At 44.3% G+C, this 16705-nt stretch overlaps 1 protein-coding gene across 1 annotated transcript in view; it reads left to right on the plus strand.

The window, feature by feature from the left end:
• Positions 1–6: 6 nt before the first annotated feature.
• The window catches only part of PGM5 (phosphoglucomutase 5), a 133224-nt gene continuing 116525 nt past the window's right edge, over positions 7–16705 (plus strand). Inside the window, exons 1-2 of the mRNA XM_019555263.1 lie at positions 7–207; positions 13186–13348. Coding sequence (XP_019410808.1) covers positions 130–207; positions 13186–13348 — 241 coding nt within the window. The 5' untranslated portion in view covers positions 7–129. The remainder of the gene's footprint in view (positions 208–13185; positions 13349–16705) is intronic.

The following is a 16705-nucleotide window of genomic DNA, read 5'->3' on the forward strand; positions in this document are numbered from 1 at the left end:
CAGCGGCCGACGGGTGGCGGGGGGCTGCGGCGGCCGACGGGGCTCTTCGAGGGACAGCGAAACTACCTGCCCAACTTCGTGCAGAGCCTGCTGTCCTCCATCGACCTGCGCGACCGCCAGGGCTGCACCATGGTGGTGGGCAGCGACGGCCGGTACTTCAGCCGCGCCGCCATCGACGTCGTGGTGCAGATGGCTGCGGCCAACGGGGTAAGCGGCGCCTCTCGCCCCCCTCGTCTCTGCCTGCCCTGCCCCTCGCCCTGGCTGGGCTCGTCACCCCCCTGGAAAATGCCAGCCCTTCATTTTCACTCCTTTTTGAAAAAGAAGAGCCTTTCCTCTGTAGCAAGGGCTGGGACAAAGCCCACCGCACCTCTGCCATACCCTTGTGTCTGTGCCCTGCCGGGGGGGTGGGAGGAGGGGGCACAGTCACCGTATCGGTGCAACAGTTTCAACCCCGTGTCCAGTCAGTAGTAGTAAAAGTGTTCAAAATGTGCATCATTGTTGAGGCAGCTCATTGACGCAGCCTAGGCACAACTCCAGTCCACTCTCAGGGGTGCCCTGACCTTTGGGTTTCCTGTCAGCGCAGCAAAACTGGTTTGTGGGTTTGTTGTCAGTGCTTTCTTATGTCTGCTTGCCTGGAAAAGCAGAGCTTCCACTTCAATGACTTGGTTGTTGCTCACTGGTAATTACAGTGAGCAACGTCAAGTAAATGAGAAGGGTTGTTTGCGTGTTTTTTCAGCAAACGCGATCATTTCGAGGTCCCAATATGATAAATTCATATTTAGGGCCTGGCAATGCTGCCAGGGCCAGTGTTGCACTGTGTTTTGTGGCATCCCGGAGAGGATCTCTAGGCACCTGAGGGTGGCGCAGTACCCTGGCAGAGCATCACGGCCTTGCGCCCATTGCTGACCCCTTCTGAACACGCACTGACCTCTTCAAACCCATGGCCTTCAACCTGTCCTTGGGCCCCGCTTGCTGCTTTCCCCCCTCTGAACACAACCCGTCCACACCCTGCACATGCCTTCCCCCTCCTTTTCTTTCCCTGTAGCCGTGTGTCTCCCCTCAGTCCCAAGTGTCAGGACTCCTGTCCTGCCCTCCTCCATTCTTTCCATCCCATGGTTGCCCTTTCAAGTGTCACGATGCTCATTTGATGCCACAGGAGTTGCTATAATTTTCAAGCAATGAAGCACTTTGTTAATAAGGCAGCGGTGGAGTCTGAAACCCACCACACAAGGGCAGCAGTTGCCTGTGGCTTACCACAGTTGCTCTGAAGATCCTATGTTGCTTTCTAGTCTCAATTTGCTATATGTAATTTTATCGTGGATTTTAGCACTCTAAACAACAGGTGACAAAACCAGGAGGAAAACAATACCATGATGTTTGGCTTTTTACAATCTCAAGGCAGGAGAGTTGGTGGTAGTGGTTTATTATTTGCTTTGTGGTATCACCTAATGACCCTGCTCAAAAACTGTGGCTTTAGTGTGTTTACATACTGCATGCCTGCCCTGTCAAAGGTGATCCTTGCTTCAAAGATTTTTCAGTCTAATATCACAGCCAAGCGGCAATGAGAGAAGAACAGTCTTAATTTTGACTGCTCCTTATTTAAAAAGGAAGGAAAGGTTTAAAAACTGTTGTGCTGTTGGTTTGGAACAAATAGAAGAAAGTGTAATATGGTTCTTAATTTTACTTGCATACTTAATCTAGGAGTCCTGATGCCGTATGCCACCTAATAATGCCTTTTATGATATGCCACTAGGCTTTGACAATGTAGAGATTTGGGTTTATTTATGCCTAACTGGGGTGATTTTGAAAACCTCAGGAGCAATGCCAACTTTGGTTTACCAGATTCTTTGATTCTGCACTGTAGACTGAAGCAGCTAGGGAAATGTATTTTGATGCTCAATAAGAAATGTGAAACATGAAATAACTGAAGACAAGTTGAAGCAGGGTGTGATGGTCAATTTGATACTTAAAAAACTACCCTACTATTAACAGCAATGCCTCATATATTTTTCCAAAGTTTAAATTATCACAAGAGAGAGATACTCATTCCTTCTCTGTTGTTAGCTTTACATGTGTGAGAAAAGACGAGGGTGACAAACAGATTATTTACCAGTGTTCCTTGTGTTGTGATTGCTTACAGTTCTTGCGCTCTGCAAAAACAAACAAACCTCAGAATAAACACAAGACGATTTAATAATCAGGTTCTAATAAAAGAAACCTATTTATACATTAGAAACTGATACTGATTTAGACTGAAATATACTTTATATAAAGTTCCTATATATATATATATATTTTAGTCTGATATAACTCGAGGTGGGGGATTTACATGTATTTCACTTATTAAGGAAGTATGGTTATCCTGGTACCATTATAGTTGCTTTGAAATTTCCACATAAAGCCCAAAGAAAATCAGTCTCTCTGATTTTACTCTCCAAGCCTGACAAAATTATCAAGAGATAATTAGACTTTCTCTTTGATTCGTCAGTGAATTTTTTTGGAGAGGAAACATTTTTTGGAGAGGAACAAATGTTCCATGTTTGAAATTGAGACCTATTATATATATATATAATGTGTGGTGTTTCATTTTAAACATGAAAAAAATGTGGATTTTGGGTTACCTTTTTTAATCTGAAAATTTGGGATTTTTTTTAATTGGAGAAATCCAGGATCCCTGCTTGTTACACATCAGATGATGTGCTGGGTGAGGTTGGGCAGGGTGGGAAGTGATTAAGCTGGGACACAAGTGAGCAAGGCTGGAGGAAGCAGAGCTGGAGGTTTAAGGAGTGTGAGCAGTGTGAGGTGTTGTGCATAGGGAGGATAGTAGCTGAACAGATGTACGGAGGATGCAGGGATGAAAGGAGCTTGGAGTGAGATATGTAGTGTACAGTGTTAAGGGAGGGAGGCTGAGCAAAGTTGTAGTGGGCTTTTGGAGTGACTTCTGGAAGTGCTAGCTCTCCCTGCCATCAGGAATCCTGTTGCTCTGAGGCTGAGCAACAACAAAGGCATGATGGCAGGAACTCTTCTGCATAACCTAGCTGATCCTTAGCTCCCCCCACACCAGTAGTAGCCAGGGAGCACTGGGATAACCTGGGAGTGTGTGAAGGTGGAGACATGAGTGGGTAGGGGCTGAAGGGATAGGAGCATTGGAGACCAGCAAGCACGAGGAGCTAGGGAAATAGATTTGTGAGAGTCAGGGATGGGACTGCTCCTGCCCATTTCTCTTCCTTTTCCTGTCACATTCTCCTTTCTGCCCAGAAAGAATGAGCAGTGGACATCCTGGTTTGACAAACTTTTTGTGGGTTGTTGGATCTGAGCTCACTCTCTCTGCTGAGTTATGGGAATCTGTCAAATACAAATGTTAATGTCCACCAGCCCTAGCGTGTGGGAGTTTTTCCTTTCACAATTCCCATGCCAAAACTTTAAGATTACTTTGATACATTATTTAACAATGTGCTGTAATTATTACAGCTCTAGGAGACTACCAGGAAATTATTTGTTCATAATGTAGTGCCTTACTACCTCCATGTGTCCAGGGACTTCTTATGACAAACTCAAAAAATTAAGGTGATAGTAAAGTTTGTGTCAGAGAGAGGAAATAGATATGTGTATTGAAGATGGTTGAGCTAGTGTTAATGATATGCTCGTTCTTTTACCGTGAAAATATGTAGGTTGTTAAAGCATCTTAATCATATGAGTATGTGACTAATTTATTACCATCTGCAGTAGAGTTCGTGATTTCTCCGTGATATTGCATAGCAGCATCTCAGAGAAGGGATCTAGTGCCTTTGTATGTGTATAAATGCTTGAGCGGTTTGACTTGTCAGGGATTTACCTGACTGCTGCCTTGGTTGTTTCCCAGTTGTCTTTTAGTACAATGTTGTTTTTATTTTCTCTTATCTTTCATGCAAAACTTGCTCTCATCTGTTATGGCAGAAAAAAATATATATAGCGCTTGCGTGTGCTCTCTCTCTCTCTCTCTCAATATATTTGTCTGTGACTGCAGCGTGCCACTTGGCTGTACAGAAGTAGGGGAGGCCACAGGAAAGCAGAGATTCACAATGTCCAGAACATAATCTTCTTGCTTCATGTGTTTTCAAGCTTAATTGACTGAAGCATGTGAGAGATTACTGGGCAGAATAAAAATACATTAACTGACTCCATGTTAATCTATTGAATCGTCTGAAAATGCACAGCTGCATGTGGTAGCAATGCTTAAAAGTGTCCTGGCAAAGTGTGTGTTAGGGTAGTCATTCTTCATTCTTAACGGTTTGCTAGGAGTCATGGTCTTTCTCACTGCAGATTCTAGTCAGAGTACAGCATACAGTATCTAGTAGGATATTATAAGGGACATCAAATGATAGTAGTCTTGCAATGTCAGCCTTTTGAATGCCACTACTAGAGATATCCTTTTCATGCCATTGCATGATCTATTGATATGGCAGGTATTTTAACAGCACTTTAATTAGGTACTGGTGTATGGGTACCAGTTTTGACTTTTCCAGCACAGGTCAGTTAATTTTAGAGTTCATTATTTAGGAAGTATTTAGTATCAGCTTTGTTTTCTGAGGAAAAGCCAATCAGCATCTTGGGTAGGGAGAGTACATAATTGATATATAAAAGGAGAGTCCCCAGGGGTGACCTAGCACATACGTTTCTTAGCTCTCTGCAGCCTCCAAACACTTTATAGAGGTACTTTTAGATTTTCACATTTGACATAATGATCCTGGACATGAGCTCTTTGCAGAGGTCATTGTTATTCCTCCACAGCACAAATAGTGTCAGGATGTAAATTTCACTCCTGCCATCATTAGGGTAGGAATGAGATCCTTGTATCACTTCTTAAGGCTGAATGTGTCTTACCCCTTTTGATGTTTACAACAGAAATTAAAGAATTGACTACAGCGGGGAAATAGATTTATGCAGTGTCAGCTCAACAGAAAAATACATGTAAATGAAAAGCTGTAAGAGATCACACTGTCTAATTGGTTCAGTCTATGACTAATATTCTATAACTTGGTTTTGTGTACAAAACCTCTTGAGGAATGTTTTGAGGAATATATTGTGTTAGTCTGATGATGTCTACCCTGTTCCCCTCCAAAAGTCACACTAAACTTCTAAACAGGGTTGACTTGAAACTGATACCATCCAGTCTCAATTTTGTACTTGCAGCACACTTAACCCTTTATGCCCTTTCCTTATTTTATTCTTGGGATTAAAAATTACAAAATCTATGGGATTTTGTAAGGACAAAAGCAATTCAAGTTCTTTGTTTGTAAGTGGTGACATACTCAGGGAAAAAGCTGTTTATCCTAAAATTGTACCTGAAAATGTGGAGTCAATTTATTTGCAAAGTCAAATTATACTTGGAACAATATAGCATGCAGTCTACACTGCATAACTAATTTATGTGCACTCACTTGAGCATTTCAAGATAACTGCAGCCCTTTTATTTTCATACATTTTACAAAATAAAATTCCTGTTGTCTTTCTTTTGCTCCCGCGTATGCAGCTCTTGTTTAAAAGCTGGCACGTATCTCTGACAGCTGTAGTTGGAAGATTGAGTCATTGCCATAGATGGCAGCCTTTCTACATGCTTCATTGTTTTTAAAAAAGGGGGGAGGGAGAAAAAGATGCAAAACAGACTTTTTTAATATGTGTTTTCCTTGTGCCTCTCTTCCTTGGGAAACATACATAATTAAACTGTGTAGACTAACAGAAAGTTTGTTGCAATCTATTGAGAAATTTTCTATATTTTCTCTACCCAACTTTGACTAAGTACAATTTAGCAGTAGTGATTAACAGCACTAATGTAAGTATCTTGAAAAAGCTACATATTTCCCAGAAGAAGCTTTACATGCAGAGAAGAAGCCATAAAAGGAAAATCTAGTTCAAAATGACTCTCAAAATATTTCTTCAGTACTCCAAATGACTTGCATAGCCCTGGGTAGAAAAAAGCTGTAGGTGACGTAGCACTGTAAAAGCTGTTCTTTCTCTCTTAAACCTAGATCTAAAACTGCTCTAGGATACTTATGTCAAATGTTTATTGGTTCAGCTTGACCCCTGGTGCAGGGAGTTTTAACCTATCCATTCTACAGGAAAAAGTCAGACCAGAGCAACCAAAAGCTGTTTTGTAGTGGAAACATGGCCTCCTTGTTCTGTCCAAAAGGGATTGTATTACAGTGACTGCATGTAGGATCAAGTAAAAAGTTTTTGTGAAGCAGTTTGATATCTCAGCCTGTTGAATGAAGAAAGTAATAAAATATCACTTTTAATTTGAAGATCCAAAGAGCTTTCAAAAGTGGGAAAGTACTGTATGAACATAAATCAGTAGTTTTTTCTCAAGTCAGTTGTCTGCATTCTGTGTCTCAGTCAGTGAAGGGAAAGACAGCCTGCTATTCCAACTATTCCAGTAAAGCCTGCCATACTAGACCTTGGGAAAATGTCATCTTTACTAATGTCCTGTCACTTCGTAAATTCTTCTTCGGCTATCCCCCTCAGTAGAGGATGATTGCTTGTGAGAAGCACTTCAGATGTTGGGACTTTAAAAGGTGCTGTTTTACTCTGCCTTGAGAGACTACGGTGGGTGTACACCACTGAAACAGTTAATTCTGAGTCTGATGGGCTCTGATGGTCCCATAGATTTATGCAGCACTTTCACTGTGCAAGAATACAACCCTTTCTTCAGATTTTAGAGATGAAGATTTGTTCTGTTATAGGAACATGGGACAAATTGGAATAGAAAGCATGTTATTCAACGATATCTTGACTGAACACGTACAAAATTCAGCTACCTAATATGCATATTAACTGTGTACTTTGTATTCAACCTAGTGAAAAATCTAGGTTGTAGGACTAGTAAAAAAAAAAAAATTGGTCAAATGTATTTTAGCAGAGAAAAGTGGGGTTTTTATTAAGTGACATTTTTTCACAGAGTAAATATTTCCCTAAAAATATTGATTTTTGCTCCTAACAATGAACCCCTGGAACTAAGTCTTTTCCTATCTCATTTGTTTTTCTAAAACAGTCCACAGAGGAAGTGATCCAAACATCTGCCGACCAGGAAAATTGGGGCTGTTAGGGAATGAAGTGATCCTTGAATATTTTATGTAGTTAAATAATATTCACAACTTTAATATCTCTCCCCCCACAAACATAATTACAGGAACTGTCAATATTGCAAGCCTAAAATTGTGGGGGAAATGTAATCATAATACTCAAGTTGTTAAATCTCAACAGAGAAAGTTCAGTTGTAAATATATTTGAGTATTTTGAATGTCCAAAGTTGGGCATTGCTGTAACTTACAGTGCAAAAGAAATCAACAGCACACATCTACACTTGTAAGGTGCAGGAAAAGTAACTTGTGCTTGATTTAGCTATTGGACATTTCAGTGTGCACAATCTGTTTAAACAGTCCACAAAAGCATGTGGTAGGTGAGTGACTGCCTAAGCCTTATCAGAGTACAGCTTTATACAGATTTGTGTAGAGTCAAAAGGTTTTGGCTGATTAACTGCTTCAAAAATGGATGGAGAGGCAACGTTTTTCCATCGCCTACAAAATAATTGGCTGACCAGCCAGTGGTGAATGTTGAATTTGCATCCAATTATCTCTGTTACATTCCTCGGAGCATTCAAATACCCAGAGACACAAGATTCCACAGCAGTGAAGTGTAGTGATATTTTTTTTCAGTGTGACTCAGAAACACTGATCTTGAGTGAAAGAATTTCAGGTAAGACCTGAGTACATGAAGCAAGCTTCTCTGCAGAGCTTCCTCCATTGTAAGGGAAGCGACTTGCATTCCTGGCAGTTTTTTTGAGGGGTCTAATGCTCTGACTCATGATCTTGTACTACAGCTCTAAGTCAGGTTGCTGAAGCAAAACAAAGACATTATGGAGTCCCTACCTCTGATTTGCGAAGATGCAACAAACCATGAACATTTGTTTAAGAGACAGAGACATTGGCACTTTCCCCACTGTAACAGGGACTCCAGGATGAGTCCTGTTACTCCCGGAGGGGAAGACTTAGCAGGCGGAAGAGAGATAGGATTACACCTGGGATCCATTTTGGCAATCATGCCAGGATAAAAGGGGGATTACCCAGGAGCCCCATTGCCTATGGGCATTCACGAGGGGTTTGGGTTCGGGTTCGGATTCGCTGAGTGAAGAGCGGAGCGGAGCGCCGGAGCACCTGGAAGCAGGCACAGCAGCGGAACAAGGTAGCTGAGGGCCTGCTGAGGCCAGCCGTTAGCGGGACGGACTAGAGAACCCGCTGCAGCTCTCTCCTTTGCCCACACTTGAAAGGACAGACAAGGGAATGGACTGAGAAAGAGAGGGAGAGATCTAACCAAGACACTGGGGCCTGTTGAAACTTTGTTGCAACTGCAGAGTGCCACAGGCACTCAAGGACTTAATTGATTAATTAATGTGGGGAATCCCTCCCGGTGCCTAAGGGGAGGCTAGGTGGCTTATGCAGCAGGGGGCTCTTTTAGGCACTGTGCTTGGCTTAATAGGCAATAAAGAGGGCTCGCAGCCTACACACCTAGCCTCCGAGCTTCTTATTTATATTGGAACCTCTTCCTTTTAGTCATCAAAGTCGCAGCGGGCGAGAACAGGAAGCTCAGAGACCCCTACATCTCCAGACGTCTACATCCACAATGTTCTGAGGTTCATTGTGAGGGACTGTTCAAAGGGGAAAGGCTAAATAACGCTAGCCACTTATGTCTTCATAATGTCCTGTGGTAAAATCCTGACTTCAGGATTTAACCCCTGGTCTTTTTCCAGGTGTTCTGCTTACCTACTAAATTATCCTAACTTCTAGTTTCTTGATGACTAATATTTTCTATCCCTTCCTCAAACCAAACCTCCTCTGTTCTCTTCTTTCTCCATTCTTGTCCCCACTCCACACTTTCCATTTCCTCTGTGGGGAGAGAGAGAGAGAGAGATTTCTATCCTAAAAGAAGGAGGGGGTACAGATCTTGGTTAAAAATGATTCCTCAATCTAATTTACTAATTAGGTGCTGGGAGCCTGAGCTAAGGTACATTGGGGGAGGAGCAGTTGGGATGGGGAGGCTTGGGTGATTGGGGGTCTGTAGGGGACTTAGAGGGATTGAGGGTGGGGGGGTTGGTGGGTTTGGAAAGGCTCTCTGATCTCACCAAACAGCCTCAGACTTTCCCCCTCCCCCTGGTGCAGCCGAACCACCCTGGAACCTACAAACTGCTCCTGGGGTTGGTTGTACAGATGTTCATCAGCCCCAGGAGCCCAACTGAAGTGAGATGGATTGGGGGAGGAGTGGGTGGATCAGAGGCTAGTGACTTATGGGGGGAGTTGGTGGGATTGCAGGGGCTGGCAGCTCCATGGGGTGGGGGTTTGGCACGATTGGCGGAACTCTCTCCCCTTCCGGGAGAGAAGGGTTATGGGGAGGTGTGGTTACGCTTGAAGATAGGCTGCAGATGCAGGCAGACCTAGACAGGCTGGCAAGTTAGACAGATTGGAACTAGATGGAGCACTATACTCTTCTCAGTGTTGAACTACATCTGGGGATGAACAATCCCCAACATGCTTAAAGGCTCGGTGGTGCCAAATTGACTAGCACTGCAACTTTAAGGGACCTAATGGTAATAATAGGCCATAGTATGAACATGAGCCGTCAATGCAATGCTGTAGCCAGCAGGGCAAACAATATACTGGCATGCATCAACCGATGCATCTCAAGCAAAACCAAGCGGAAGAATCACTTCCTTTACTTAGCATTGGTGAGACTGCAGCTGGAGTACTGTGTCCAGTTCTGGGTGCTGCACTTCAGCAGGGGTGTGGAAAAGCTTGAGAGAGTCCAGAGAACAGCCACCCATATGATCAGCAACTTGTAAGGTAAACCTTATGAGGGAAGGCGGAGGAACTTGGGTTTCTTCAGCCTAAAAAAGAGACAGCTAAGAGGGGACTTGGTAGCAGCTTATTGCTGCTATATCAGGGGAACGCACTGAGGGCTTGGAGAACAACTGTTCACCAGGGCGCCCTTGGGGAAAACCAGGAGTAATGGTCACAAATTCCTGGGAAGACTGTTTCAGGCTTAGCACAAGGAAAAACTTGAGTTAGGGTGTCCAGACTGTGGAATAAACTCCAGAGGTTTTGCAATCATCTACCCTGGAAATCTTCAAGAGGAGACTGGATAGTCCCTTGCTGGGGTCACCCGACCCCAGTTGTCTTTTCTATGTAGTGCAGGGGTGCTGGACCTGATGATCTTGCGGGGTCCCTTACAGCACCTTACAGTCTATGAATCAATCTATGAATCTGTAAGGTACCCAGGGCTGGGAGGCATTCAATACTTGGGGAGAAGTTTGTCTTCTTAAAGAGACAGTGTGTGGCCTTCATTGTTATTATGTTATAGCCCAGGGACTTTTATTTATGATGTTATTTGCACCAATGGACCAGGATGAGGGGTGGAGAAGGCCTCATTAGGGTGCATGATTGTGTACAGCCCCAGCGCCAATGGGGCACAGACTGCAGGGGGCCACAGTGCGCAGCACTAGAGGGGTGCAGTGACAACAGGAGGCTGACTTAGGCCAACACTTCAACAGAGGGATATTATTCATATACCATCTGTGAGGCATGGGGCATGGTAAAGGGGAGGTTTTGGAGCCACACATCTAGCTCATAAGGCTTTTAGGGTGTCCTGTGAGGCACAGACTTGGAGCGAAACCCGACAAGGATCCAAGAACCTGCAAGGTCTAGTGGGATTCTACAGGACCGTGACCATACAGAAACTCATGGGTAGCCTTCCAACTTATTATTTTAACCAACAAGATGTGGCAGGTGAGATTAGAAGCTGCCCTCAGGGCGGCGCTGGCATGGTCACAGAGCCCTAGGGGCATCATGGCTATCTTTGGGGACCCCGTACCATGACACTCCCTGTACTCAATTTAACTAAGTGAACTCTGTGGTACAGTTGTATTAGATCAGGTTGCCCAATCTAACCTTCCTGGAGCTTCTGCACAGTTTGCGCTTAGATTGACCTAATGAGGGATCTAAGTGTAAGGTATACATGTGGGCAAACTATGTTAAATCGGGTCACCATTTAAAATGGAATCTAACCTCCCTTTAACCTCCCCAAACTCCTGTAATATCAAGGCAGCGGATTGTTGATGTCTACTCCTATAAGTTCTTGCTGAGGCTTCTCCACACACTGGTAGAAAAGTTGGGAGTCCCAGAATCTCATCTTGCTGCCTCTTCCTCTGCTGAGGTAGACCCACTTTCACCAGCTAATTGTGGGGCGTGGGGAGGGAAGCAGTCTTGGCTATTAGGGCTGTACGAAGCTTTGGTCCCTGATTCAATTCGGCGGAGATTTGGCCTGATTCGGTGGTTGAATCTCTGAATCTGAATCGAATCAGGAGACCCTTTAATCCCTCAGGATCATATCGGAACCCTCCGAATTGATTTGGAGAGATTTGGAAAAATTTGGAGATTTGGACATAGGCACAACTTTAAATGTTTTTTCTACATACCTCAAGGTAGGAGGTGGCTTGTGAATGCTGTGATGCTGGGTCGGATGGAGCATCCTACAGAAGTGTGGGTCACCCCCTCCCATGCTCCTGTGGGATGCTCCGTGCACCCCTGCATTGTAGCGTTCATGAGTTGTGCCTCGTCCCTCGATGTATGTAGAAAAAACATTTAAACCTGTGTCTGTGGCCGAATTGCTGATTCTCTGAATCAGCATCGAATCTTCATATTTCGATTTGGCTGAATCCAACTGGGGACAGTGATCCAAATGAACAAATTGAATTGCTGTCTCCGATTTGGGCTGAATTTGAATCCGAATTGAATCCGGCCTGTTTCACATACCTGTATTGGCTTTCTATCCTCCACCCCAGAGAAAGGAACAGGAGGTGAAATGATTCCTTTTTGCTTTTAGGACTAGGGGGGAGAAGTTAGACATAAACCAGTTTAAGTGATGCAAAACTGGTTTAAACTTGTAACAGAACAGAATTTCAGAGCACATATACCACTTTCAAAATGGCCAAAAGCAGTTTAAGATAAATCTGGTTGGATGGAGTATCACGCTAAATTGATTTAGGTCAAACCAGTTTATGGAACTTCTGTCCTAGATCTAGGAGGGTAAGGGTAACTATACTACCCTGTATCCTTTTTTCTTTCAAGAAAATACAGACTGTAATTAAAAAAAAAAATTAGGTCAAATTGGCAATGTCTCTAATGTTCTGTTGGCAAATACATCATTGCTTGCCCATTACATTAATCTCTCCTGCTGGTTTCAACATCTACCTGTTTCCCAGGGAACAGAACTGTTTCTTATTTGTCTGTAAATATATCTGTGGTAGACTCCTGGATTATTTTTGTATTGAGCGCAAACAGTAGTCTCTGCCTACGGGATAAGAGCAAGGTTTGTAATTGTAACCTTGCCATGGATTTGCACCTAATACCAAATGCGTTGAGTCAATGTTTAATAACAGCACCCTGAAAACTTGTCGTATTTTAAGAATGCATAGGTACTTCCCAAATTCAGAGCTAGGCCCAGTTTGCTCTCTTCAGTAGGAGTAGCGAAACTGATTTGCGGCCAAATGTAAGTTACAATGTTCTACTATGCAAGGTATTACTGCTCTTATCTTGGATATAGAAATATGATTGACAAAGACTGTAGACCTTTGCATGCCTAGGTCCTGGTGCGACTGAAGGGCCATTCTGTGAAAGGCAGTTGCTATCTAGGATACAAATATGCTATTTACATAGGTACAAAAGATTTTTAAAATCAGTGTGAGCTAATTAATTCTCTCAGTAAATTACTCAGGTTAAATTAATGAATCTAATGCTATGTTTTATTTTGTATAACAGGTCAGATTCAGTTCTGGTATATATTCATTTAAGTCAAACGAGATATTTGTTTAGGGATAATATCTTGGTTGATCATATTATTTCATATTAGAGTATTTGAGCCAACTTGTCATTAGCAGAAGTCCAAAAGCTTAACTTCCAGAATTCTTAGTGTTATAGCAGATCCAGAGGGTGTTTCATTTAAACACGGACACTATAGAAGCAACCATGTGGTTATAGTGCAAATTCAGCTGGTCTTACATATAATACAACATTTTGGTATATTTATTAAAAACTTTGGTACCATTTGGAGTTGAAATGCTAGCATCAGTAAATGTAATTTGACTTATTCTGGTTCATTTAGATTGGAAGATTGGTTATTGGTCAGAATGGCATTTTATCCACTCCTGCTGTTTCATGTATTATCCGAAAGATCAAAGCAGCTGGTGGAATTATTCTAACAGCCAGTCACAGCCCTGGAGGACCTGGAGGAGAATTTGGAGTCAAGTTTAATGTTTCCAACGGAGGTAGGTGTTTTTATAACACATTACATCATTGCATCTCTGGATGGTGAAGATAAGTCGACAGGGATAGCCACATGGTAACTATATACAGTTCTCCTGTTGTTCTAAGCATGTTTCCAACATTAGTATTTTTAATGTTAGAAGAGGCATTGTCCATATGCATTTACAAGAATACAACATATAGCATGCACTGGGTTAAAACCTGTACTTCTTTGTTGGTTCAGTTCCCTCAGAAGACTATAGGAATTCTTTAAAAATGTACTGGATTTGTCATTTTAATTTTATACTGAATTTATTTTATGTCAGTGGATGCAAGTGTTTCTGTTCCTTTATAAACATATCCCCTTTATGGAACTGAACACTGTAGATTCCCATTTTACTTATTTCTACTAGACATAACTTGGCATTTTCTTTTCAGTTTGAAATTTTTAGAAGGAAGTAAAGCACTATTACTATTCTTCCTCTTGCTACTAACTTCACTGCAGTTTGGGACTGCATGCACATGGGCCAAATGCTAAAAGGCAACCCCTTGAAATTATCCCCTCTTGCTATGCAGCCCTTCCTGGATCCCCCTTGTACATGGGCAGTCCCCTCTTGATCCTTTTCATGCTTCATGGCAGTGAGACACCTGTAAGGGGCTGCATGCTGGCTCCTCACAAGCTGTACACTGAAAGGCTCTGTCCTGAAGTTATAATTTGTACTGGAATAGCCTTAGTTATAGAGTATAACTTAACTTACACAAGGGGGTTATACTGTGTTAACTATACTGGCATAGCTAAAGTAGTAGAACTTGTGTGAGTACATGAGATCTTTAGCTAGTACTTTCAGCCTAGTTTGTGTTTCTTCAGCCTGAATTTTCATATAATCAACCTTATACACCCATAATAGATCTTAAAGCTGATTAGTAATACTTTGCACTTTGTATAATGCTTTTCATTTGAAGATCTCACATGCTATTGGTGAATTATCTCCATTTTGAAGTTGGGAAAACATAGGGTTTATATACATGCAGGAGGTGTACTGGTATAATTGAATATGTGATGATATTTGACTGTTGCCATCTTGTTTGTAGACCAGATATGAAGCCCAGAAAGGATAAGAAGCTTGAGTAAAATCAGATGTCAAGTCAGTGAGACAGTATTTGAGTACAAGTATCGGACCATAATTACTGGGCACAGTGCTTCAGCAAGCTTAAGTACACTCCATGCCACCCAACTTCTTCCTGATAGATTGGTAGCAGCATCTTTTAGTCTTTAGCCTATTTTGGCATTTTAAACAAAGTCCTATACAGTTTTTAAAATAGAGCAGGGCTCAAGAACAGGCGTCAACGACTGATTATTCTCATTAGTCATGGAGGACATAACAAAAAGTAAAAGGCTCAGAGTTGCAACTGGGAAAATATAAGTTAAGTATTAGGAAGCTGCCAAGGGAGGTAGTAGGACAGGGATGGACAATTACTTCGGCTCGAGGGCTGCTTATCAAGTTTTGGCAATCTGTTGAGGGCAGTGTGGGTAGCTCTGCCCTTTGACAGGTGCCCCACCCCTGGTCGCCATCTTGGGACCAGAAGTCCTGCCCTTAACCTTTGACCTTTGCCACTGGAAGTCTCTCCACTTGTCCCTAGAAGTACTCCTTTGGGGAAGAGGGTTTGCCATCTTAGGGGGAATAAAAAAACCAAATTGCATACTAAAAATCAAACACCCATAATAATATATTTCAATTTAATTATAAAATATATTTTTGTCCTGATTTGTATGCATTGGTGGTATACATGCAGAAATGATTGTATATGGGGTTTGTGGGGATGTGTGTGTGCATATGGATGTGGGTATGGGAGCCGAGTGGCTGGGCAGGAAAGTGTGGGGAAAGTAGCGGGGAAGTGGGGTGTGGGAGCATGGGGCCTGTACCAGTATCCTGGGGCCATCGCTGGTGTGGCCTAAAGTGGGGAGCTGACCTGACCCCATAGAACCCCTGCCAACTGGGACTCCATGCTCCTACCACCCTGCTATGGGCCTGCCAGTGCTGGCCCTGGACCACCAGTGTGGTCCTGCCCAGCTGCTGCTGGCTCCTGTGTGCCCCCAGTGCCCCTGCCCCAGCCCTGCAGTACAGGCAGGGAGCAGTGCTCAGCCCCAACTCCATGTGCCCTGTACTCGCCTGCAGGTTACAAGCTCAGCACAGGGGAAAAGCACCCTCCCCCTGTGTGGCCACACGGGGGCAGAGGGTAGCACTTTGCCCCGTGCTGAGCATCAGCTTGTAACCCGCTGCCGCTGCTAGCCTGGGCCCCACACTGGCTCCAGGCTCTCCCATCAAGCCTGAGCCATGGTAGCAGCAGCTGGGTGGAAGCTGCTGCTTGGCTTGTGGGAAAGCTGCCTCTTCCCCTTCCCCCCCCCCCATTGCTGGGCAGTGTTTGGTGGCCTGGATCCCGTGCCCCACTAGACTGGGGTATGGCTGCCTCACTGTCGCCTCTATGCTGCCCAACAGCTATTCCACACAGTCGCTGCTGCCACTTCTGCCCAGCTGCTGCTGCTGTGGCTCAGCCCCAACAGGCAGGCTCGGAGCAGGCATGGGGCCCAGGCTAGCAGTGGTGGTGGGTTACAAGCTGGTGCTCAGCATGCAGAAAAGCACCTCCCCCCATCCCTGTGGCCGGTGCCCTGTGCTGCACTGCTCGGAGCTGCCTGTGCCTGCTCTCCGGTGTCTTCGCTGCTCCACAGGATGGTGGTGATGTGGTGGAGAGGCAGGACAGCCCCACGTGGGATGCGAGTGGCTGCAGCATGGGGCGCCAGCCATAGGGAGGTGGGGGCTGCTTTTCCACCCATGTTGGGCACCGGCTCGTAACCAGTGGGAAAGCATGGGGTCGGGGCTGTGTGCTGCTCCTTGCCTGTACTGCAGGGTTGGGGTGGGGGCACTGGGGGTACAAAGGAGCCAGAGAAAGCTGTGTGGGAGTGTGGGACCCATGCCGGTATCCCAGCGCCAGCACTGGAGGGACCCAGAGCAGGGCGGCCTCTGCTGTTGTGTATAGGCACCCTGCGATTACAGGTACTAGGCCTGTAAGAAGTGGCTAGTATTCACTTTGGATTCGGATTCGGATCCGGATCGGCTGATTTGGGGCACTGATTTGATTTGGTGATTCGAATCACTGTCCCGAATTGATTTGGAGATTTAGCTGCAGCCAATTCTCTGAATCACCCAGGCCCATCCTCTGCCTACTCTCCCAGCCCAGCGATGGCTGTCCTGCCCACCCCAGTTCTCAGCACTTTGAAACCACCCCCCCCCGACTCACTGGGTGCTGCTGGGCAGGGGGAAGATCCCCACTGCCTCCCACTGTTCCACACTGCATGGCAGGGCTCTTCATGAGACCCCCCC

The sequence above is a fragment of the Crocodylus porosus genome, unplaced genomic scaffold, assembly GCF_001723895.1.
Source record: "Crocodylus porosus isolate Cpor-Errol unplaced genomic scaffold, CroPor_comp1, whole genome shotgun sequence".
Lineage (NCBI taxonomy): Eukaryota > Metazoa > Chordata > Crocodylia > Crocodylidae > Crocodylus > Crocodylus porosus.